Below are 26,916 nucleotides of genomic sequence, written 5' to 3'. Positions count from 1 at the left end.
GGGTCTTTTCTACCTCTCATAGTCTAAAAGCATGCGTGATTAAGGCTTATTAACATAAGGTTTTACAGAGGCCAACGAGAAGAAAAGTGAAATAAACTTGGAAACAGCCAAATAATCTTCAGATTTGGGATTTAGCCACAGACATTAAACCTAAGCTGTGTGGTCCAGATTCTAGGTGAAGAGAAGGATGTGGTTCCAGTGAACTGGGCTGGGGCTGGGGCTGGAGCTGGGGCTGGAGTTGGCATTGCAATGAGGCCACAGGGATCTGGCATGTTTGATGCATGTGCTAATGTACTGTGGAACTCCAGCATTGGTTTTGAAAATTACAAGGAGTGTCTAGAAAAGGTTAATCTGTGTATATACACGTTAGCAGTTGTTTGTGTTTACAATGGGTTTATTATACAGACTTTAAGTGAGCAAAGCGTGTCTGCAGAGGCACCTGGAATACTGAGTACAGAACTAATGATTTTTTTATTTATGGCTGGATGGAGTCAGATTGGATTGTATGTACAGCCTTCAAAAATTTATTTGATTTCTGATATAGCAATTTTGAATGGTATAGTGCTTTATAAACACCTTACAAAATTAAGTTCTGGGGCAGAGTAAATAATTTTGGAAAGGTTTAAATACATCAACATACCTACAGATAATCAGTAATAGTCACTCCATTTAATTTTCAGCATAATATGGGAAAAGGATTTGGGTTTTGAGAATCAAATACTGGTACTGATGTTGTGCAACCTAGAGAAATGTAAGTTCCCTAAGCTCTCATGTCCTTTATCTGTAAAATGGGAATAGTATCTGTCTTTTAGAAAATTAATGTATCTGAAATACTTGGAATATAATAGGTGTACAAAGCAATGGCTATACTCATTGTCATCACTTCCCACTATACCACTGGGTTTTTATAAAAAAAAAGGGGGGGGGGGAGTCATATTTTATAAAGGCTCTGAATTCTACTCAACGCCCCTTGAAATGGCTGTAATTACCTCACATTTTTTATACCTTTACTTTTTATTTGTTTTTATTTTTATGTGGTCCCAGGGATCAAACCCAGTGCTTCACATATGCTAGGCAAGCGCTCTACCACTGGGCCACAATCCTGGCCCCTAATTACCTAACATTTAAAAAATGTCTTTGTATATTCCTTTGATCTGTTCAGAGGGTTAGCAGACCCTTTTCTCTTCTTGCCATTAGCTTCACTGTAATATTTTAGATACATAGGGCATTTACTATGTGTGTTTTATGAATGTCACTTTGTTTTTACAATAGCCCTAAGTTTCATTATTCTTATATTACAGATAAGGAAACTGAGCTACATAGAGGCTAAGTAATTTACCTGAGGTCAAAGAGCTACGAAATGACAGAGCTGAGATTCAATCTGTGACTCCAGACTTTTAACCACTACCCTATACTGTCTTTACATTACTCATCTCCTTCAAATCTGATCCAGTTACTGTAAGGGACATTTTCTGGTGTTAAGCCAGCCTCATAGTTTCAATCTCTTTATCTTCTGCAAAGAAGCACTACCTAGACTTCCTGCTCCTCAGATTCAACAAATCCCAAAAAGTGAAACTCCCTTCCCACCTGACTGCCTTGATTTCTGCCTGTAATACTGCCATCTTCCTAGACTTTTAGGGTGGAAACTTTAAAATCACCTGACAACTGTTTTTTTCTTGTCCTCCTCCAATTCTGATATGGCTAGATAATTACCACATCCCACTGATCCTGTCTCCTCTTTATCCCCATTGCTGCTATCTTAGTAGTCTCCCATGGCTTGTTGTCTTGTTTACTGCAATTGTCCTATCCAGTCTCCCTTTCTAGGTTCTCTCTACTCTAGTCCTTCCTAATTAACATTATCAACAGTGTTGAGACAGTGGGGGAAAGGCAGAAATATGGAAATCAAAAGACCTACGTGGAGCCCCTCCTTCTATACCTTATTAGCTATGTCAATTTATATAAGCCATTTGTCAGTTTTTGATATGGGGCTAATATCTGTCTTTGATATAGGGGTTAATATCTACCCTATCTAGCTCTAGATTAGCACTAGAATTGGTTAAATGATGGCCAAACTTTGTTGTCTATTACTGGACATTCAGAAGTGAATATTCTTTGATAGAACAGAATAGTTCTTCATATACCTATTCACTACCCCATTTCCAATATCTTGTGCATAAAAGTATTAAAAAATTGTGAATTAATGCATAGAAAATTCTTTGTATCCTAAATTGCAATCACAGCAAACTGTAATTCCCCAAACATTATCATACTGGCTTATATTCATATGTTTCAGTTTGTATTTCTGCTGTGTGGGAAATGCCCATTTTTTTAAAAAAAATCTTATTTTGAAGTAATTATAAACTCATAGGGTACTGTAAAAATAGTACACTCTTACATACACTTTACCCAACTCCCCCAATAGTACCATCTTATATAGCTACAGGGTAATAACAAAGCCAGGAATTTGACACATATAATACTACATACTAGACTATAAATCTTACTCCCATTTTATGTTTTGTTTGTACTCATTTGAGTGTACATGTGAATAGTTACATGCAATTTTTTTTTTTTGGCAGTACTGGGGGTATTGTATCTAGGGCACTTTACCACTGAGCTATATCCTTAGCCCTATAAAAATTTGTATTGATTGTGATTGATTTTGGTACTGGGGATTGAATCTAGGGGCACTCTATCACTGAGCTACATTTCCAGACTTTATTCTGTTTTATTTAGACAGGGTCTTGCTAAGTTGCCAAGGCAACTTGAACTTGTGATCTTCCTGTCCCAGCCTCCCCAGTAGCTGGGATTAGAAGTGTGTGTGACTACATTTAGCTTATTACACACAATTTTGTCCCATGAATAGATTTATGTATCTACCACTACAATCAAGACACCAAATGAATCCAAGAAAGGTATGGTTATACCCCTCACAAAACCCTCTATCCTTAAATTCATGCAACTACTAATTTGTTCTCAGCTTTCCCCTATCCCCACAAAATGTTATAAAAATGAAATCAGACAGTATAATCTTTAAGACTGCCTTTTCTCACTCAGCATAATGCTCTTGATAACAAGTTGTTGTATATATCAAGAATTCATTTCTTTTTATTTCTGGGTAGTATTCTACTATTATTTAAAAAGACTTATTTTCTTCTTCCTTTTTTGATTAGTGCTGGATATTGAACCCAGGGCCTCAAACATGCTAAGCATGTGCTCTACATCAACTCTGGGACCTCTGCAGATTTGGAACACCCCTCTGTGGGCCTGAAATTGTGAAAACATCATAGATGCTGTCGGTACTGTCTCCATACAAATACCCATTGGAAGGGGTTTGTATTGATTGGATCATCTGAATTCAAGAAGCTGATTGGATTAAATATTTGATGCTGGGACTGGCTGCATCCCTAACATGTGATTCCAATCATAAGCTACAAATTGGGAAAGTCTTAATACAAGGAGTATGTCCTTTTGCCCATGCATAACAGATCAACTATGAACTCCCTTTGGGGGATGTCTCACTGCTGTTGACTTGTGCTCAACTTTCTAGATTAGCTGTATTTTATAATGTGGAATAATAAAGGCTTGACTTAATTCCCTCACCTTTCACCTGGGATACATACCTGGTATATACACCATAGTAAGAAAAATGCATTACAGTGTAGTTTTCCTTTGCATTTCTCTAATTGCTAGAGATATTGAACATTTTTTCATATATTTTTGACCATTCATACTTTTTCTCCTATGAAGTCCCTATTCAGTTCCTTAGTGCATTTATTGATAGGGTTATTATTATCATTTTTTTGGTATTAAGTCTTTGAGTTTTTTGTATACCCTAGAGATTAATGCTCTATTGCAGGTGCTGGTGGTAGAGATTTTCTCCCATTTTGTAGGCTCTCTGTTCATGTTCTTGATTGTTTCCTTTGCTGGGAAGAAGCCTTTTAGTTTGGTATTGTCCCATTTATTGATTCTTGATTTTACCTCTTGTGCTTTAGGAATCTTACTGAGGAAGTTAGTCCTAAGTCAACATGGTGGAGATTTGGGCCTACTTTTTCTTCTAGTAGGTGCAGAGTCTCTGATCTAATGCCTAGGTCCTTGATCCACTTTTAGTTGAGTTTTGTGCAGGGTGAGAGATAGAGGTTCAATTTCATTCTACTACATATGGATCTCCAGTTTTCCTAACACTATATGTTGAAAAGGCTATCTTTTCTCCAATGTATGTTTATGGCACTTTTGTCTAGTATGAGATAACTGTATTTATGTGGGTTTGTCTCTGTGTCTTCTGTTCTGTTCCATTGGTCTTCATGTCTGTTTTTGTGCCAATACCATGCTATTTTTGTTACTAGCTCTACAGTGTAAATAAAGGTCTGGTATTGTGATGCCTCCTGTTTCACTTTTCTTGGTAAGGATTGCTTTGGCTATTCTGGGTCTCTTATTTTTCCAATGAATGAATTTCATGACTGCTTTTCTATTTCTATGAAGAACATCATTGGAGTAACAGGAATGGCATTAAATCTGTAATTATCAAGAATACAAGTAACAATAATAATTTACTAGTGGAACTGTAAATTGGTACAAGCACTCTGGAAAGCAGTATGGAGATTTGTCAGAAAACTTGGAATAGAATCACCATTTGACCCAGTTTTCCCACTCCTAGGCATATACCCAAAGAATTTAAAATCAGCATACTTAGTGATGCAGCCCCATTAATGTTTACAGTAGCTCAATTCACAATAGCTAAACTATGGACCCAACCTAGGTGCCCTACAACCGATGAATGAATAAAGAAAATGTGGCGTATATACACAATGGAATATTATCAGCCATAAAGAAATCATGGCATTTGCTGGTAAATGGATGGAACTTGAGAATATCATGTTAAGTGAAATAAGCCAGTCCCCCTAAAAACTAAATACAGAACGTTCTCTCTGATATGTGAGTGCTAACTCACAACAAGGGGAGGGAAGAGAAGAAACTCATTGGCTAGACAAAGGGGAATGAAGGGAAGGGAGGGGAAATGGGAATAGGAAAGACAGTAGAATGAATTGGACATATCTTTCCTATCATTATATATGAAAAATTAATACATGACCAATGTAATGCCACATCAAATATAACTACAATTATGGGATCCTAAAAAAAAAAAGCTGCATTACATCAGCTACTCACTAGATAATTACTAGGCTGAAAGATGGAGGAAGTTATGTAAATTCATTTCAAAAACATTTTAAAATCCAGAATTTTGTCCTGACCAACTCCTGCTTTTCTGATTAAGTTAAATTAAATAAAAGGATTTTTTATAAAAATATTTTTGTCGGTCTTGTACATACATCCTTCAAGAAGAAAGGTCTGAGTGAGAGGAGGGGATGATTTTAAAAATATAGTTACAATTGCTAAATGAAACGCACTGACTTTGTAATAAGGGAGAGGAGAAAACAACAAAACCCTGGCATCAAGGGAGGTATTAGGGAAGAAAGAGGGCATTAATGATCTTTCCTTTTCAAAACTGTTCCTGGACACTTTTCCTCTTCCTGAAGGAAAACTCCCCATGCTGCCTTTCCAACCTGATATGAGTGCCTTGAATTCAAACTGATTGCTAGGTCTACAATTATACACAACAGTGGTGACTGAGAGACAGCAGGGGGCTTCCCTCACTCCTACACTTTATACACGGAACACCTCCAGAAGTCATCTATACTCACGAGGCAGATGAACTGGTGTCACGGACAAGAAAAACTGAACTGATTGCTTTAGGCAGTCAGTCTAAAACCAAAGGCTAAACTAAATCATTTGGACAGATGAGAGGCCCCACACTGGAGGCCATGTTAACTTACATTGCCTGACTAATGTATATCCTTCTTAGGGCCCCCTAACATTAGTAAACAGTAAATAGTTTCCAGGGGATTGTTTCCTGGGATTGTACTTGTGTGTATCCTGACTATCATGGTACCACTTAGAGTAGTACAAGGTAATTGGGTCAGCTTCAATTTAGTTAGAATTATGTTATATTTGAATTGGTGAATTAGGCCTAGTTAAAAAACAAAGGTTATACAGAAACCTAAGAAAGTCAAATGGCTTCCTAAAGCTAGACCTTTAAGATTAATGGGGTTTGTTTTAACTAGCCAGTTCAGGAACCATAAAACCATAACTGAAATCAATACTACGGGTGTTTTCACTGCATGCAGGATGCCACTACTAATAATTTTTTTCTATAAAGACATCTTGGTCAAGGGGCAGTCTATACAGATAAAGGTTAATACAATAGATATGACTGCTATTCTCGGAAAGGCCTACCTGCAAAGATGAAGTCTGGGAACTTGGGTTTCAGGAGGGTCCCCATTTTTTCTAGAACTGATAAAAGTGGTTCAGCCTGGTATGGTGAGGCACATCTATGATTTCAGTCACTTGGAGGCTGGAGGAAGGAGGACTGTAAGTTTGAGGCTATCCTTGGCAACTTAGTGAGATCCTACAGCAATCGGTATACGGGGTAAAAATGGGAGTTCATAACCCACTTGAATCAAATTGTGAAATATGATATATTAAGAACTTTGTAATGTTTTGAACGACCAACAATAAATTAAAAAAAAAATAAAACACAAAGGGCTCAGTAGTAAAAGTGCCCCTGGGTTCAATTACTAGTGGGAAAAAAAAGTGGTTCATTATGTCTAAATTGTGGAACTGATATGGTTTATGTGAACACATACTTTCCTTTTGGCTTTCTGGGACTCTGCCTTTTTTTGATATGTGCCAAGCAAAGATTACCTACATGGTCCTCAATAAAAACTTCAGTTATTGGAGCTTGGGCTGAGTGGTAGTGCACTTGCCTGGCATGTGTGAGGGCACTGGTTTCAATTCTCAGCACCACATATAGATAAATAAAATAAAGGTCTGTCATCATCAACAAAGATATATATATATATATATATATATATATATATATATATATATATATATATATAACAAACAAACAAATAAACAAACAAAAACCCCTCCACTTCCTATAAGTGTCCTTGATTGGCAACATTCCACACATGCTGTCTCAAGTTGTTGCTGGGGAAATTAAGTCAGAAGTCTTCCATGACTCCTCTAGATGACCCTTGGAAGGTCATTTTCAAGGATTTATTTTCCTTGGAATCTATTTCTGTCTAAATCTATCCCTATTTCCCCTAAGTTCTGCCTCATATATTTTTTCTCTTTGCTGATTTTGCTTTGCATCCTTTTGCTATAATAAATCATAACCATGAGTATAATTATATGTGGACTCCTATGAGTCTTCCTAGGAAATTATTGAACCTGGAGGCAGCTATGAAGATGTCTAATACATACTGGAATCCTGATTTTGTCACACACATATATGTGATCCTGGAAACACAGCTCAACAACTATTGGCCCCTCTTTTTATTTGTAAAACGGGGCTACTATCTATGCCTTTAGATTAAATAAGAGAATACTTTCTAACATATCTTTATTGGGACTGGCACAGACTAGAACATTAGTAATTACTAATTATCTGGTCTGACTGAGAGCTGGAACAGGCAGTAACAACCTAAGGGTCATCTAAAACGCTTTAGAAAATTTAAAGAAAACTTTCAAATTAGACATCTATACTTAAAAAGCTCAGACCCAACTCATCCTGAAACAAAGCAGAAAAGTTGGACCAATGCACTGAAAGACTTTCTGGTATTTGTCACATTTCCATGTAACCCCAGCTCAGAGAACTTTGCTTTGTAGAAACAGTTATGTGAAGAAAAGGGAGAATATAGTTCCTTAAAGGAAAGCTGGACTCAAAGCAAAATGGTGTGCTTTCATCCTCCACATAGTGCACCACCCAAGGGCAGGTCCAATGGTGAGCTGCACTATTCCTCCCCACCAGAGGTCTACACATTTTATAGCCTCATATGTCCTGAGTATCTACTGTATGTCACATCTGTGCTCTTGCATTATCTCATTTAATTCTTACAACCATCTCACAGGTGGCTAATATTATCTGCCTTCTAAGGACAGGTTCTGTGATGTGCCCAAGCCCTCCAGCCCCCCAAAACTGTTTCTTTATAGGATATAAGCGTGCCATCTCCCTGTGACTGCCAAGATTCAGAACACATTTTCTCTGCACTAAGCATAATATTAATAGTGGACTTTCTTCCAAGGAAGGGACTATTATAATACAAGTGACAGAGAGCAGGTCACCCATATATTAAGAATGAGGAATGTGTCTAAAAACTTATTTTTTAAAGGCTAGAGATAGGTCAAAGGCAGTGACTTGCTGGAGATGGATCAAAGCAGCTCAGCATTACCAACTCTAACAGCATGGCCCTCTGCCGTTTACCAAGTGTTTTCATTATCACTTTTGATCTTATCATCACAATCTATCTGTGAGGACACATGACACTATCCTCACTTGAAAGATGAAGTAACTAAAATATAGAAAGGAGAAATGATTTACTCGGTGTAACACAGCAAATAGGTGGAAGTGCCAGTGCATTAGAAAAAAGATCTGACTTCAAGTACAGAGGAGACATGAAAAGCTAAGGAACCACTTATCAAAATAGCACAGGGATAGTTTTACACAAAACCATTTCTCACTTCCACTGCCTGGCTGCATTTTTTATCATCTTGTTTTAAAACATCCTTGACTAGTTTTCTGGCTTCAGTCCTTCTCCATGTTAATCCATCTTTCTGGGTTGCTATTGAGATATAACAGAAAGGAGCAGCACCTTCATATTTAATTTCCAGCTCTGCCACTTCATTGCTATATAATCTTGGTTAAAACACTTATAATAAGTTTCAGCTTCCCTATCTGCAAAATGAGAAAACATTTGCCTGGTATAATGAGATTTTGACATAGCTTTGAAACCCACTTCTTTGAGCTTTTGTAAGGATCAAACCCATCTTATAGGGTTATTGTAAGAATTCAATTACATGATGCCTATAAAGAACCTAGCCTAGTTGCCTGACACACAGTTGGAACTCAATAAATGGTAGCATAATAATTATTTTAAGGCTGTTTGTTCACTTGATTCATTCATTCATTCATTCATTCATTCACTGAATAGATATTTACTGAGAATTTATTAGATGGCTGGTACTCTCCTAAGTGCCAGGAATATAGTAGTGAACAAAGACATTTCCTGACCTCAAAAACCTTTAAAGTAGGAGGGAGACAATAAACAACTAAATATCCATTCAAGTGGTGATCAGTTCAATGGAGAAAGAGAATACAGGGCAAGAGGTATAGTAGGGTTGTCAGTCTGGCAGGGTGGGAAAGGTAGAATATTATAGAGTTGAGGGAAGAAATACTGTTATTTTATATGGGTTGCTCAGAAAATGCCTCAATGAAAAAGTACTATTTGAGCAAGACCTGGAGGAAGTGGAGGACCTGAGCAATAAGGATATTCAAAGGAAGATTATTTCAGTAGAAGTAAGTACAAGATCCTGAAGAATGAACAGGTTTTATGGTGCTTCACAAACAGCAGGGATGCCAGGGTTGGCTGGAAGGATTGTGTATGAGAGATCAGAGAAATGCAAGGGAATTAGATCAAAGAAGGCCTTTTACTCTGAACTAGATGGGGAGCCACAATAGGGTTTAAGAAGTGGCACGATTTGCCTTACCATAAAATAAAATAAATTAATTAATGTTAAAAATATCTTTTAAAGTTTATTTATTTATTTAAATAAAGGGATTGTGTGGGAGTGCTGGGTGGAGGCAGAGAGGTCAGTTAAGACAAAATAATCTGGGCAAGAGATTATACTTGGTTTGGCGAGGGTTCAGTTGTAAAAGCAACTGGAAGTAGATTCTGAACAATTTTTGAAGATAAAACTAACAGATTTTGCTTACGAGTTGAATACAGACATGAGAGAAAGGAGAGTTAAGGATGACTCTGAAGTTTTTTGCCTAAACCAAAAGAAAGTTGCCATTTAATAAGACAAAGATTAAGGGAAGAGCACATTTTAGGAAGTAGGAAGCAGTTTAGTTTGACTATGTTTAATTTAAGATGGCTATAAGACATAAAGCGGAAAGGTTGAGTACCGTATCTCACTGCATTAATCACTACACCCTGTTTATTTATTCCAAAATTGGTTTATAACCTTTCATTGTGTAATTGTTGTATGGTATAATTCTGTTTGTCATGCTACTTAAAAGGTAAAAAAACAAAAAACAAAACAACAACAACAAAAAGGTAAACAGTGCAGCAATGTATTCACCAGTGACATATGGATGTGTCTTTGTCTTTTTGCACACTGAGTGCTATGAACCTAGAATTTACAGTGTACGTGTATTGTCAGTACATTTCTGAAAGCCAATTTGTGTGGTTTGTTTAGAACACTGCAGTACTAAAGATAAACACATCTTAAGTGACTGGTGCTGAGGATGCCATTTATATTAAGGACTAACGACGTCACCTAACAAAACCAATGACAGTGGCACAGACTTTGGACATAAGATTAAATTTTGTAAATCCACATTATGTGACACTGTATCAAATTTTCTGAAATGCAATATTTTGATTATAACGCACAAATTAATACAACTAATGTGTTAACTATGTGCTAAACTGTCAGGAAGAAATGATGTGTGTGGTTGAACTATTAATTTTTTTTTTGAGGGGCACCAGGGATTGAACTCAGAGGCACTCAACTACTGAGCCATATCCCCAGCCCTATTATGTATGAGCTGCTTAGTGCCTCACTTTTGCTGAGGCTGGCTTTGAACTTGTAATCTTCCTGCCTCAGCCTCCTGAGCTGCTGGAATTACAGGCATGCACCATTGTTCCTGGCTTGAACTATTGAATTTTTTAAAAAAATATTTAGTCTTAAGTTGGGGTGAACACAGTATCTTTATTTTACATTTATGTGGTGCTGAGGATTAAACTCGGTGCCTCGTGTGTGCTAGGCAAGCACTCTACTACTAAGCCACAACCCCAGCACCTTGAACTATTGAATTTTAATGAGTATTCTGTGTATTCTAATCTTGCACCAAAGATAGTTTAGTAATGAATAATTTCTAAGTAACACTGATACAATTTTAAAAAAGCTTCATATAATTCACACTTTACTTTTAAAATTTGGCATAAAATCTGCGATTCTGGAGGCTGAGGCAGGAGGATCATAAGTTCAAACCCAGCCTCAGTAACTTAGTGAGACCCTAAGCAATTTAGTGAGACCCTGTCTCTAATAATAATAAAAAAAAAGGTGGGGAATATGGCTTGGTGTTTAAGTAACCCTGGGTTCAATTTCTGGTACAAAAAAAAAATCTGCGATGATTAGGCAGTGAAATATGGTAGGTAATTGTATGAATATACATCCAGAGTTGAAAATTTAGGTTAGATATATACTGTTGGGAGTTGTAACTATATATATGACATTTAACAACACAAGACAGATGAAATCACCAATATAGGCAGAAAGAGATCAGAGGACTTTTACTGAGTACTTACTATGTGCCAGGTGAGGTAAATTTATAAGTTATGGAGTAATTTATGGGCAATTATTCTTGTTTTGATAATGACCATGTCATTCCCTTATTTAACGACTTTTCATAGGAAAAAAACCAAGCTCCTTTGCTGATATTCCAAGTTTTATACATTCTGTCCCCCATTCTCCCTTCTGCCTTTCTCAGAAATTTACTATCCAAATCCTGTGATTCAGCCAATCAGGTCTGCATTCCATCATTTTACCATATTTTGTGCTTTCCAACAGTAGCTTCTTTCCTCAAGCTGGTTCAGCTGTTGGAGAATGTTCTCCACTTATCAACTCTCCACATAACCTATCTATCTCAATGTTTTGTTCAACTTCTATTTCCTTTATAAAGTCTTTCTTGGTCATCCACTCCAGTAGGGATCTTGGCCAACTCTGGCTTTTATTGCTTTTATCTGACTACTTTTTGGATCTTGGCACAGTGAGGATAATTTGTAGAAGGGGCTAGAATATTCTCAAATGAAAGGTCCAGGCTTCATCCCTTAGCATTTAGCATAGTACCTGGCAAAATAAAAATTTGTTGGAGAAAAAGGGTGTGATATACAACTAAGTGTATAAGCTGTGATCCATGAGTAGAAATTACAAAAAGAAACAAATCAGAGATGACAAAATCTTTCCAAATATATTAATGCTGATTTTCATTTATACACTGCAAGTATTTTTCTAGATGATAATCCACTTCACTAATATTCCCTCCTCAATTCAGGAAGCTGATAGCATAAGGACTAACAGCACATTTCTGGAATAAGATTTATTATGTATGACACTGGGTAGGTTTTAATTAGCATCTTTTGTATCTAAGTTTCCTCATTTCAGAATGGGGATAGTATGAATATTTACCTTTGGAGTTGTTTCTAGGGGTAAATGTATACAGGGCACTTAGAATAATATAATATTCCAAATGCATGGTAAGCCCTCAATAAATATTATTTAACAATTCAATGATTTATTCTGAACATTTGGCTATTGGATAATAACGATCATCATTACTTTTCATATTTGAACAGAACCTCACTTTTATGCACATTGCTTTACTTAAGCAGTGCTATGATCCTGGGAGATAAGCAGAATTTATTGTTGCTATTTTGTGGAGAAGAAAATTGAGACTTAGAGGGTAGGTGTGCCTTGTTCAAGGCTGTATATCTACTAAATGATCTTGTGATTGTCAATGCCATGTTCTTCCTTTATACCTTGACTTCTCTCTATTCCATCTCCTTAATCATTCCAATAATGAATCAGTCTTACTTTAAAACTATGAATTTTCAGTTGATTCTGTATATCAGCCTGAAATCTTTCCAAATAATTAACTTTGATCTTCACTGTCCTTAGGGTATAGGAAAGGGGAGATGTTGGTCAAAGGATACACAGTTCCAGTTAGGACAAATAAATTTTAAAGATCTATTCCACAGTAAGGTGACCCTGGTTAGACAGGTACTGTATATTTCAGAACTGTCAGAAGAATAGAGTCTAAATAATAACACCAAAACAACAACAACAACAACAACACAACAACAACAGCATGCTATAGAGGTGAGGTGATGGATATATTAATCAGCCTTATTTAATTAGCTTGATTTAATCATTATTCTTTCCTTTCTTTTTTTCTGTGGTACTAGGGATCAAACCCAGAGCATTGTGCATGGTAGGCAAGTGCTTTCCCACTGAACTATATCCCCAGCTCCCCCCTTTTAAAAAAATTTCTAAAGTTGTGAGTGTACACAATACTTGATTTAAATTTATTTTTATGTGGTCCTGAGGATCAAACCAAGTGCCTCACACATGCAAGGCAAGTACTCTACCACTGAGCTGCAGCCCCAGCCCAATCCCTAGCCTTTTGATGTAATCTTTCTACAATGTATGTACATATCAAAAGATCATACCATACCCATAATGATATATAAAATTGACAATTAAATGTTGTTTCTTAAAAATTCCAACTTAAACTTTAGAAAATAATTTCTTAAACAAAATGAAAAATATACAAACTACCCTTGTTATAAAGTTTTTTTCCCTTTAGTTATATTGCCATCATGTCAAATTAGAGCTTCACTTATAGATCTACTAAGAATGCTGTATTACTATTATTATTATTATTTATTGGCACAGGGGATTGAACACAGGAGCACTTTGCCACTGAGCTACATCCCCAGCCTTTTCTTATTTTTGCTTTCGAGTCAGGGTCTAAGTTGCTTAGGGCCTTGCCAAATTGCCAAGGCTGGCCTAGAACTTGTGATCCTCCTATCTCAGCCTCTTGAGTCGCTAGGATTACACAAGTGTGCCACCTGCTTGACTGTAGCATTCTTTTAAATCTCTTGTTATTTAGTTTCTTTTGGATGTTGTAAATATTATGTAAACATTTTGCCAAATGACTTTAGCCTATAAACTCAAGTGTACTGTAGTCAAATAATACAGGATCATTTTTCCTCACAACAAAACTTTTGAAAACAAAACAACAGATAAAGATAACAAATACTGACAAGGTTGTGTAGAGAAGGGAACACTTGCACACTGTTGGTAGAAATGGAAATTAGTAAAGTCATTATGTAAAACTATATGGAAATTACTTAGAAAATTAAAAATACAAGTATCATATAAGATCCAGCAATTCCACTATTGAGTATAAAAGAAAATGGGATCAGTGTAAGTCATCTGCATTCCATGTTTATTGCAGCACTATTGGCAATAGCCAAGAAATGAAAGCATTGACTAATAAGTGTCCGTCAACTAACAGATGAAAAAAGAAAATGTACACAACAGAATATTGTTCAGCCATAAAAAAAAGAATGAACTCCTGTCATTTATGGTAATACAGGTAGAACTGGAGATCATTATGTTGAGTAAAATAAACCTGGTACAGAAAGATATAGAAGTTGAGAGAAGAATGGTGGTTACCAGAGTTCTGGAGAGAGTAAAGGGAGGGGGTTGGGGGAAAGGTTGATCAATCAGTGCTAAAGTTAGAATAGGAGCAAGAATTCTTGGTGTGCTATTGCACAGTAGGGTGTATATAAATGATAATGCACTGTTCATCTTAAAAAGCAAGAAGAAATGATTTTGAAAGTTTATACCATTAAAAAAATAGTCAATGTTTGAGGAGATATGTTTAACCTGATTTAAACATTACACAATATATATATTTATCAAAACATGACATGCCCATTAATACGTATAATTTTTGTTTTTATGTATCCATTAAATAAATTTGGAAAAATTAGAAAAAAGAAGAAAGAAAAGAAAGAAAATTGAGAGAGTGCTGAGCTGCAGACTTTAATTGAATATATGTTATCAAGCAAGTAATTTTACCTTAAGGCCTCACATTGTCCATCTGCTAAATGGTACTAATATCAGCTATCTTGCTACCTCCCAAAGATGACAGAAGAAGAGTGAGATAACTCTATGAATGTATTTTACACTTGAGAGAAATTTCACAGTTTTTTTCAGTAAATAAATATATTGCAGTCTAATGGTGGATGCATGTGGTGAAGAAATAATGGGAGGGAATGAGAAGAACTAAACAGGGAAAGGTGATGGTGTGAAATTGTGAAAGAGTACGTATGCCTTTATAAGGTGTTTGAACTTCTTTCTGTAAGCCATTATAATCACTGGAGGCTTTAAAGCAGGAGATAGATATAATCAAATCTGTATTTTAGAAAAATGACTCAAGAGACACTGGGGAGGACGGATTGGGTGGGATAGGCAAGGCTGGGGGTAGTGAGATGAATTAGAAAGCCATAAATCTAATCTGATCAGTGAATATTTGGGCTGCTGGTATGGGAGAGAGGAAAAGAACAGATTTGAGAAAGTTTAAAGTCAGAATCAATACTGTGACCAACTAGATATTAGTTGTATTCCACTCCACAAAGTTCTGGTTCTTTGGATAATTTAGGAATATTAGAAAATCTCATATAACCATCTATGGTGACATAAAACACCCGAGGGAAATGGAACAAGCTCATCAGATTTAACTTCAACATGTATTTTCCCAGTTAGAGGTTTAATTTGGAGAACAAAGGTTTTAAGATATAGGTAGTTCAACGGCATTAAAATTTTTCCTTTTAGCTTTTTTTGTGTGTGTGCTGGGGACTGAACCCAGGGCCTTATGCATGGCAGGTAAATGTTTTACCACTGAGCCACATTCCTAAGCCCCATAGCTCTGCTTTAAAAAAAAAAAAAATTCAAACTTCATCTAATATGAATTGAAAATCAATCCCATTGCAATATTAGAGGCATATGAAGGCTGCTGAGCTACAAAATATTTTAAAATATTGGTGCTTGGTGTTGCCATTTATTTCATTTACTAGGTGGTCTCTAATGTTGATTTTCTAATTCTTTTCGTTATATGACTGATTTTAAAGTAGAACTCTATAGTCTACTAGCAGATGTTTAAAAGGAGCCAACAATCTAAAAAACAATGGCCACGAGAAGAAAACTTGGGCTTTAGTGTCAGTTCAGCTATTATAATTAATCCTGTTTGTTTTTTTTTGAGGGGGGTAGTATAGAAGAGTGAAGCCATCGGTGTACTCTACCAAGGAGCTACAACCCCATCGCTTTTCTTTTTTTGAGACAGGGTCTTGCTAAGTTCTTACATCCTCTCTAAGTTGCTAAGGCTTATCTTGAACTTTACACCCTCCTGTTTCAGTCTCCAGAGTTGCTGAGATTACAGGTGTGTACTGCTATGCCTGTTTACTGCTGTGACTTAAGTGCCTAATTTTACCTTGTTTTGATCCCACATCTATAAAATGATAGCATTGGCTTTGATAATTTTGAAATCCTTTTCATAAATTCTTAATTTTAGGTTAAAGGCATTTGGATATTTTAAATACAAATATCCATCATTATTCTAGAATAAAGAATTCACTGTTGTCATTAAAAAAAACAAACAAAAAAACCTATCAGTCCTTCATAGTTATTCTCTCTACACACGATAATTTTAGCAGATACTATTCATTATGCGATAGAAACATGGTATTTTACATTCACTTATCTTACCACAACTCTCTGAGATTGATATAATAATTTATCTTTCAAAGATAAAGAGAAAAAATTCAGAAAATCTAAGTAAATTGTCCAATGTTTATATTGCAGGCATGTGAAAGAGTGAGGTTCAGATTCAATCTAACTAACAGTGAAATTCTCACTTCTAACTCTGCTATTCCATTTCCACTCACTGAATATCTCTCTCTCTGCAAGGCTCGTCACATTTGCTTCCTTTGTAATGCCTTCCCTTGTCATTGCAGAATTTGGTTCTTTGTCAAAACAAGGCTTTCTAGGAGAATTAATCTGCAATTAATAAGAAATAGTGAAAGGTTTTTCTCTACCTTTTAGGTAACTGGCTTAGACACAGATTTTGTATTTTATCAAGATGTCCTATATTTCATCTTGTCTTTAGCAGGTCTTTGATTATTTAAGAAAACTGAAAATTAAGGGTTTTTTTCTCTACAATTTTGTAACTTTCTGTATTTGTCTTTTGAAGTTTTTAAATTATCACTCTAGTTAAATAAATCACAATGATCTCACAGTGATCTGTTATCCTCTTTAATCAAGAGTTTTAGACCTTTGATTCTTTGGACAAACTGACCTAAATCAAATTCAAACTTATATCTTTTTGTCTTTGAACTAACTTCAGGACATGCCAGAGGGCCCTAGAATTAGTAAAAGAATCTGTAAAAGAGATTGTTCTCAGGCTTATTTGGTAAATTACTTTGATATGTTAATTATATGGGAAGCACTGTCAAATAAGAAATGATATTTACTCTTTGAGTTGTATTTATATGAATATATTATTATTGTGTCTTAAAACTGTATGAAATTCCTAGAAATCAGATATTTGAAAATGTTATATGCCCTAGAAATAACCAAATTTCCTTGTAAGTTGCATCATTATTACAAGGAATTCTCATCATATCTTTAACCACAGCCATTTTAAGTATTGTTGTTTGCAGTTAGTTGCTTCATTATGATTCTTTCTGAAAGCTTTTTGCAAGTGACAATAATCCTAAAGAACTATGTCTTTAAGGAGATTCACGGAAAGGACTCTGACCAATACAGGTTTATGACAACTTTAAGATTCTACCATTGGACTGGATAAGAATTTCCAGAACTTTAAAGAAGAAACTAATGGGTTTGTGAAAGTGCTAACCTACAAAATAGAAGAATTAATTACATGAGACTTAATGAATTGATGAAGAATTAATGGGGGTTTTACAGCCCGTTTTTTTATTTGCAACATTGCTGGTTCTTTTATTAATACTCAGTTTTCCAATTTAAAAAAATCTTTCTTTACTTTCCCTTGAGCTATTTGAAACTATAGCAATTTGGGACAAAGTATACTTTGTGAATGGGATTAAAATATTAATTTCCTCCTTACCTGATCCCTCCAGAATTCAGAAACAGTTTGTATTCTTATGGCAATGTAATTATTTATAAGTTCAACAATAATCTACTCTCTATATCAGGGTACAACTGGAAATACTGATTATATTACCAAGGCTTTGACTGGCACATTGTATTTGAGAGCGTGCAATGAATGAATCTACAGGCACAGTACACATTCTGAAGTTTGTCTTGGTTTGAATTCCTAGCCCCAAGAAATTTAAAAAACTTCAATCTGAGATTTCTTATCAAAAGTTCTAGCAAAGCAAACTTTAAAAAGTTTGTGTGGTCAGTACTATCCCCACATTCATGAAAATAATCAGGCCAAGTTTGCTGGGGACACAAATTGGTCTTACTTAGATTTTGTTTGGTAAAAACTGGGGTGACCATAGATAAAATTATGCTTTATAAGAAAAACCATAGTACATCTGCTTGTATAGTACATCTATATACCTATAAGCTATAGTACTCCCAATTGTAGCCCTGTTCACAGTTTGAATTCTTATTATCTACCTATAGAATGAACTGGATCCTGAATTCTAGTTTCTTCCAACATGTAGTTAATACTCTAAGAACAAGAACTTCTCTGTTCCTGAAGCTCTATAAGCTGAAGCTGGACAACTCTGCATAAATTTCAAGGAACATGTCTCATGCTTGTCGAGTGGGTCAAACAAAGAGTTTGTCAAATCACCTTCCTATGAACCAAAAACATTCTAACTGCTAAGCAGGATGAGAAATTGATGATTTCGTGCTGAGTACAGCTTTACCCAAGATGTTGGAATAAGACCTGCCATAATAAGACTGCTTATCTCAGTTTTTCCTTGCTTCTACCTACCTTTTTAACTTGGCATGATAAAACTGTAATTAGATTTCATAATTAATAACTTCTGTGGATAATCTGACAGTGTGTTGAATCTGTTATAGTAAACCCAACTTTTTACCTGATGTAAGGGATCCTTTGGTCCACCTAGTGGGTAACTTTAGCAACATTTCTAATGCAATTAATTTTTTTTTAAAGAGAGAGTGATAGAGGGAGAGAGAGAGAATTTTTAATATTTATTTTTTAGTTATCGGCGGACACAACATCGTTGTTTGTATGTGGTGCTGAGGATCGAACCCGGGCCGCACGCATGCCAGACGAGCGCACTACCGCTTGAGCCACATCCCCAGCCCCTAATTTTCTTGTTCCAGTTGTACTAGTGGTTTTTTTAATAGTCAGACTTCTAGACTCTCTTGTGTTTGCTCTGTATTTTAATTTAACTCAACCATGAGATGCTAGATAACAGAACTGTGACCTTCTAACTGAACGGGGAGCAATTTGTGATGTTGCTACCACTTATGGTTGGACATGGAAATTGGATAATGTAGACAGTTAAAAAAATGAATGATCAGGCTACTTGGTTAAAACAAACATTCTTCATCTGGCTTATTCTTTGATACATTCAATTTTAGATATTTTATTTCATGGGGACTCTTACTAGGGAGCATATTCTAAACTTTTGATATTATTCTCTTGATAGTCATAATAGTAGTCTCCCTGGTGTGCCATATCCTTTCTAAAGTTTAAAATGTTTGAATGTGGTCATCTGTCAAATATCAAATATCTCTTATAGGGTGGTATCACAAAAACTCAAAAGAAAGAAATGCATGGTTATGAGGACACTATTATCTACCAATGATATATTGAGACCCAAAATCCAAAGTGTTGGTAACTATGTTATTTGGTGGTACTCTCATACCACAAAGAGCTTACCCCAAAAGGGGGGTGCTGGTAGTGGTTAAAAGTTATAGGAAGTCACTGCTTTGGACTGGTCCTTTTACTAGATTCCAAAAGACCAGAACAAACCAAAATAGAGTCAGTCATAATGAATGTTCCATAATAAAATTAAAACTTTAAGGAATCAAAGAGATTCCAAAAAATATCATTTTCCCCCCCTGAAAACAGGAGAGTCCAGACTGAGTCAGCATAAGACTCCTCTGCCTTCACCCTTACAAAAAAGTAAGTACTTATCTTACCTGATTATTACCTAGTTCTCCCCCACCCAATAGTCTTTTTGTTTCCACCTTACAAAACCCACTGTTCTACTACTGGCCAGTGGGAGCTCACATTCTATTTTTTGAATAGAGGTTGCATGATTCATAATTCACAAAGTAAAGCCAATTAGATATATAGCTTAGATTGTTACAACTTTCTTTTGATAGCACACAGGCCAATGGTTCTGGAGCTAACCTGTTATTCCTCATCCTCTTTCTTAGTACTTTCCAGTCCTTCTATACATAGAAAAAACTTACTTTCCATTTGTAGTGGAGCTCCTCAGAGATGTGAAAAAGAGTAGACAAAAGAAGAAAAACAGAAGAGACAGGAAGAGGAAGAGTTGTGGAATACAGAAATAACAGAGGGAAAAGTGGAAAGAAGATGGAGTAGATAACAAAGGTGAAACATGATCTGAAAGAAGGGAAGGGGTTGGAAAGGAAGAAGGAAAGAAAAAGGAAGATAAGGTAGTGACACAGAAGAGGAAGATTGGAGGATACTGATAACCTCAGTCTAAGTAAGATGGGTGACAGGTTTTTCTGGGAAAGGCCTGTGTCTGGGTCACTATAGGTCCAGAGGGGAACCACAGTGACTAGTGGTGAGGTCAATGCCATTACTTAGCTTTTAGGACTCACTCCCAGGGCAATTCCCAAGTAAGGCAAATTGGCTATGGTTTTTAACATGTGCAAAAGTAGAGCTTAATGACCCAAGCTTGGGAAGTAAATACTACTTCTCCTGGTAACTGTTATTAACATAATGGAAATAAACAAACAAAAAACACCCCCAAACAAATAGCTCAATACTCCTAGCAACTTGACAATAGGCTTTCCTAGGGAAGGCCTGTGCCTGCTATTATTCTGGTTATCCCATAGTGCTCAGTTCAGTGAAGTATAATACCCAGCAGACACTTAGTAAATAGTTGGACAGCTGGGAAATCTTAACATAAAGTATTGTTTTGGTAAGGGGGGGGGGGTGCAGGGGGCACTGAAGAACATTTAATAAGTCCTCTGGTGAGACATCAGCCTCTCCTTGGTGGAGAAAAGGCTGAAGACACAATAAGACTCCTACAGTTAAGTCTTAGAGTATTTGTTATTAAAGAGGCAAGGTCTTAAGATGTGCTTTTTAACAGTCTTTACTTTGGCTGTAATTTAAGATGACTTTTACAAATTAGATCCTAATCCTTGCAGACACAGATGGCTGTTACAGAATAGCCTTGCAAAAACACTAGTCATTTGACTTGAAAGAGCATTCAAAGAAGGATGAAGAGCCATTAACTCTTACCCCACCTCTGGGTCTGAGAGGCCTAAAAATTCCTGGGTGGGCTTTCTGACTTTAGGACTGGAATCTGGGTGGGTCTAGGTCATTTGTTGTGATTTGGAACAGCCTCGGTCCTTCACTACGGAACTAGAGATTTAGGGGAGCCTGAGGTCACTAACATTTGACAATAGTTCCTGAATGCTTATATATGAGGTACCACAGCAGGAACTGCAGAGGATATAGATTTGTACATGATTTGGGCTGCCTCTGTAAATCATTACAGAACAACAGAACAAGCACTATGAGAGAGGAGTGCATAAACTACAATGGTATATTTGTGGGGAGCTTGGGAGAAGCCCATAGAAAGGTGACTTCTGAACTAGGCATTAAAAGATAAGTTCAAACAGGCCAGGGACATGGAGGCATGAGAATCTGTGTCATTAGTGAATAATGAGCAATCTCCTATCTCCTGCTGATAAAAATAAAAGAGGCAGGATATAAGAAAGGCACAAATGGAACAGACTGTAAATCTTTCAAAAAACATTCTAAGGGGTCTGTACTTATTCTAGGCTAGTAGGGGCTATTAAAAAGTTTTAAGCAAGAGAAGAAATTATCAGAGTTGGGTTTTTGAAAAAATAACTGTGGCAGATGATTTCAGGTAGACCAAGGACCATAAAATGGACTTGTGATTAGTTTTGGGAGACTCCTGATTTCTCTGACAGGTGGTTTGGTTTTTTTCTTTGGGCAACAAAGACAAACTTGATTTAAATTGGCCTTGGAATAGGGACCAAGGTAGAAATGGAGTCAGGAGTGAAAGAGATGCGAGGAGAAGAGAATGTTAGCCACACTGAATAGTTTTCTTCAGCAATGTAAAACAAAGGATCAGTGATGAAAAGCCAAATCAGGAGTAGATTTTCTCTAAGACTACATGATGGACTTTCTACTTAGGGCTTGTCCATAATGACATAACAGTCTGCATTGACAAAGTTGAAAAGTTGGTTACTAGAACTCAAAGTAGGAAAGTGGCAAATGCAAGAATCCTCTGCATTTCATTTTAGTTTAAAGTAGCCCCCAAAATACCCACCGTAATTGAACTTCTCCAGGGACCCCTACCATAATTAAGCTTCTTGTCAGCAAGGTTTTACAAAGAGTGTCAATGGGATTTCACAGGATTTTAGCTGAAAGCTCATTGTGGCTTGAAGATTCCTTTTTTTTTTTTTTTTTTTTTTTTTTTGTGAATGCCAGGTTTGCATACAAAAGGTGTGATAGACTCTATCTCAACAGTTTGCTGTGTAAAAGTTACTGATTCTGTTTTCCATGGTAAAAATTTGTGAAACCTCTGTCGGAGCTAAGAATGTGGAACAAAAAGTAACTATTATGAACCCACCCACTGTCGTGTTACCATCTCACTGAGTACAAATCTAAAACAATTTCCAGACCTGGGGTCCAAAAGATTTTTGAGACATTAGTCCCTCTGGTCAGCTGCAGCTTAAATAAACCTGCTGCCTGAAAATTCCTTGGATGTCCAGCCTCATCTATCCTACATCAAGTTCTCCCGCTTCTTTTCAAAAGCAACTTTTTAGTCTACATTTTTTTTACCATGTAAGAAGAGGTTGTTAACACTGAAGAGAAAATCTATCTTTTAAAAAAAATTTTCTCCCCCACCCATCTATAATCAGATTTAATTTTGTTTCAAATTAATTTTAAAGACCAGGAAGGTCCTTATTTCTTTCACTTTACTTCTTTTACTACCTTCATTTTACAGATAAGGCCTAGAAGGGGAGTGACTTAAAACCAATGAATAGGAAGGATTCATTTAGGTCTTAAGTTAGTCAGCTCTCCAAGATGAGATGTTCATTGCAGAATATAAAGTAAAGAGAAACAGGCTGATCTTGAACCCCCTGATAATGGCTCTTTTCTAAATATTCAGACACTGAGGGGCTGAGGTTGTGGCTCAGTGGTAGAGTTGCTTGTCTAACATGTGTGGGGCCCTGGGTTCAATCCTCAGCACCACATAAAAACAAATAAAGGTATTGTGCCCAACTACAACTAAAATAAGTAAATAAATAAACAAATACTCAGTTACTGAGAGTTCAATTTCAGTGACAGAATTTAACCCATTTTGCCCCATTGTTCCAGATGTAGAACTACAAAAGAATTAGATAATTATATTATGATGGAATAATTATAATATTAACAGATGTAATCATATATAAAAGCTCTAAATTATGATTCAAACACTTTAAAAAAAATTTTTTAGAGCTGTAGATGGACAGAATGCCTTTATTTTATTTGTTATGTGGTGCTGAGGATGGAACCCAGTGCCTCACATGTGTTAGGCAAGCACTCTGCAACTAAGCAACAACCCTAGCCCTACAAACTATTTTAATGCAACTGTGTCAATATTCTCAGAATTGAAAATTTGGGACTTAATAGGTTAAGGTAGTTTCTTACCTGACTGTGTGGTAAGAGCATGTGCATTCCTTATCTTGTGCATGTTTGTGTGCTTTATATATGAATAAGGGGGAAAAGGCTCAGAGTAGTAGGAAGGGCACTGAGAAAAGGACCAATGGCTACAACCACCTGGAGTCCACAATACGCTCCTGGACTCAGATGTAAGCAGAATACTCATTCCACCCAAAGGGGATTTATGGCTGGCTGACAGAGTTATACATATACCACTCATTTCTGATTCTGTCCTGCAAATCTGATAGTCAATATGAGGGACCTGGATAAGTCTTAACCAAATACTTAGTTTTGGTATGTTAGATGAAGTCCAGGTTACTAGACTTAGATGATAATGGAATCACAGAACATTAAACTATGTCTTATAGTTGAGCTAGTCCAATTCCATGTAAAGCAGAAACACTGGGAATGGATCTCTCTCCATAAATACATATCTGTATTGTGGAAAAGAGAACCAATTGTTATCTCCAAAGATAGAAAAACTTCTTTACAACACAAGATATTCCTTTCTTAGAAAGTGCCCAAATGTATCTCCTTGTAACTTTCAACATATTGATCCCAGTTCTACCCTAAAGCCTGAAAAAGTAAGATACCTCTTTTATATGGCAAGCCTTCAAGTAGTTGAAGTAGTTGAAGACAACAACAATGTCTTCCATGCCCTTTCCTTCTCTAGAGGATATATTCCTCAGATGACATGATTTTCAGTTCTTTCTGCTTTCTACCAGCCCTGCTCTGCATTCTGGAAGCTTCATTTTGTCCACTGTTTCATATTTTAAGGTTTTCTTGAATCTTATTATTCATTATCCACAAATCAGAGAAAGTTTTTGTATAGGATGTCGATATATATAGTAAGTAATAAAGAACTAAATAAAGAGTCTCTTGGTTTCCACCAGGGAGATAGCAATCAACATTTTCTGGACATAACCATTTATTCAGTAATGAATACATCTAACTGTAGATCTCTCTCTACCTTGTCCATGAATACTATGAAACATTACCAAATACTTTTGTTGAAATACAGATACACAGTAAATATGGTCATCATACTTGTCTTTCCAGGCTAGTAAACCTGTCAAAGTAAAACTATGGTGCATGCTTGTAATCCTAGTGAATTGGGAGGCTCAACCATGAGAATTGCAAGTTTGAGGTCAGCCTCATCACCTTAGTGAGATCGCATTTCAAAATAAAAAACAAAAAGGACTGTAGATGTAGCTCAGTGGTAAAGCCCCCTCAGTTCAATCTCTAGTACTGCAAACAAAACAAAAATCCCTCAAATCACAAAATACTCTTTGAACCAAAACTTTGATCCTGATCGAACAATTAGGCTGTTAAGCACACAATTTTTAGGTATACTCTGAGGCAAAAAATAAAAGAAAAGCCTATATGAATGGTGGAATAGGGGAAAAAGCTAGATAGTAAAGAAAAGAATTTCTTACATGGGTTCCTGGCTATATGTTTGCTGGCCTGGTAAGCCTTACCTTCTTCAAAAGATGAGGAGAGAATGATGTGCAGAACAAAGAGACTTTGGGTGTCTTTTAGAAGACTACCATTTGATCTTTTTTTTGGACTACTTTTCCTAGCCACAATGATGGGATCTCCTATGTGGACACACTGCCTATGATGAGAAAGGCAACTTACATCTCTCCTAGGAAAGGTGCTCAGTAACTTGAATTCATCCCATGGAAATCCTTTAGAAGCAACGAAATCAAAGACAATCTGGAGCTTATTGCTGGCCAGGAAACGCCGCTCTAGGAACTCGCCACTGGGTGTACGGATCCGCAGTTTGCTCACAGGCTCAGCATTTTCTTCCTTTGGTTCTGGAGGCAGGGCTTGCTCTAAGGAGAGTCTGATGGCCTAAGTAGAGAAAAAAAAAAACAGGTGTTAAAATGTAAGATAGATGGGCTGTAGGGAGTGGGAGAGACTAGAACACAGCTGCTACTTTCCAGGAACTCATCAAAAAGTTACTGCTCCATTTATTAAGCAACACTAATGCTTGAACAATAAAATCAGGTGTTTTTAAATTTTCTTAATATTAATAAAGACAATTCATTAAACTATATCCCGCCTTGAAGACATGTTTTATTAAACCAATAGGTAACTACTTCAAAAACAAGGGCTTTCCCCCTCCCCACCTCTAAACTGAAGAACTCAGACATTTGTGATTGAGGAAACAGATATCAAATACCCAGATGCTTTTTAGGGTATAAATGAGGGTATTAGAAGCATTCACAAAAGACACACATGTGCATGCACACACACATTCATATTTAAGAAAACTCATTGGCTAATTAGAAACAATCAAAGAATCAACAAAATATTGGAATGTGTGTGTGTGTGTGTGTGTGCACGTGTGCACGGGCGTGCACGCACACACATACACACACACACACACACACACACACACACACATTTTTTTGGTACCAGGGAACGGACCCAGAGGAGCTTTACCATGGAACTACATTCCCAGCCCTTTTTATTATTTTATTTTATTTTAAAGAGAGAGACAGAGAGAGAGAGAAATTTTAATATTTATTTATTTTTTAGTTTTCAGTGGACACAACATCTTTTGTTTGTATGTGGTGCTGAGGATTGAACTCGGGCCGCACGCATGCCAGGCGAGCACGCTACCGCTTGAGCCACATCCCCAGCCCCCTTTTATTTTATTATTTATTTTGAAACAGGGTCTAAGTGCCTCACTGGCCTCAAACTTGTGATCGTGCCTCAGCCTCCCAAATTGCTGAGATTACATATGTTGTGTCATAGTGCCCAGCCTGGATAATGTGTTAATGACAAAATTGAATGGAAAGATTCTGTTTGGAGTGATGAATTATACTTAAAAGTGGCAAATTTCTCTATATGTTCTGCCACAGGGAAAGTTTAAAAACAAAGTGGAATAAAAAGAGATTCATATATCAGGTTTATTGGAGGTAGGAAACCACAGCCCTCTTTCCACTTCTACCATTAATTTGATAAGGGGTCTGGACCTATAGATAAACTAATCCCTTTACTTTATGGAAGACAAAACAGACTCAAACATGTAGGATAAACTGTTGAGATCTCATGGTTAGAATTGGCCTTGAATCCATGTTTCCTAGTTCTCAATCTAGAGTATTGTATTTTCTTTTTTCTTTTTCCATATTCACGATATTCCACCAGAAGATCAGAAGAACTCTTAGGTACCCGCCCAAACTGGAATTTGTAGCAGAAATTCACAAAAAACTTTTAATGTCCCTAGCGCCATGAAGTTTCCTTAGATAAGTAAGCCTGGTAATCATGTTCTGCTTCACAGCTACATTCTGTTCTTTCTTGGATAGTTT

The 26,916-nt window shown here is 36.4% G+C and overlaps 1 protein-coding gene across 2 annotated transcripts in view; it reads right to left on the bottom strand.

Annotated features, from left to right (window-relative positions):
- FAF1 (Fas associated factor 1) overlaps positions 1–26,916 on the bottom strand; it is a 401,623-nt gene that overhangs the window by 15,722 nt on the left and 358,985 nt on the right. For both annotated transcript variants that reach the window (XM_081307503.1, XM_081307502.1), the window contains one exon: positions 25,238–25,453. In XM_081307503.1, coding sequence (XP_081163629.1) covers positions 25,238–25,453 — 216 coding nt within the window. The remainder of the gene's footprint in view (positions 1–25,237; positions 25,454–26,916) is intronic.

Source organism: Spermophilus citellus (genome assembly GCF_964194105.1).
Source record: "Spermophilus citellus genome assembly, chromosome: 9".
In the NCBI taxonomy this organism is placed as follows: domain Eukaryota; kingdom Metazoa; phylum Chordata; class Mammalia; order Rodentia; family Sciuridae; genus Spermophilus; species Spermophilus citellus.
This window is presented reverse-complemented; position numbering and strand designations above follow the sequence as displayed.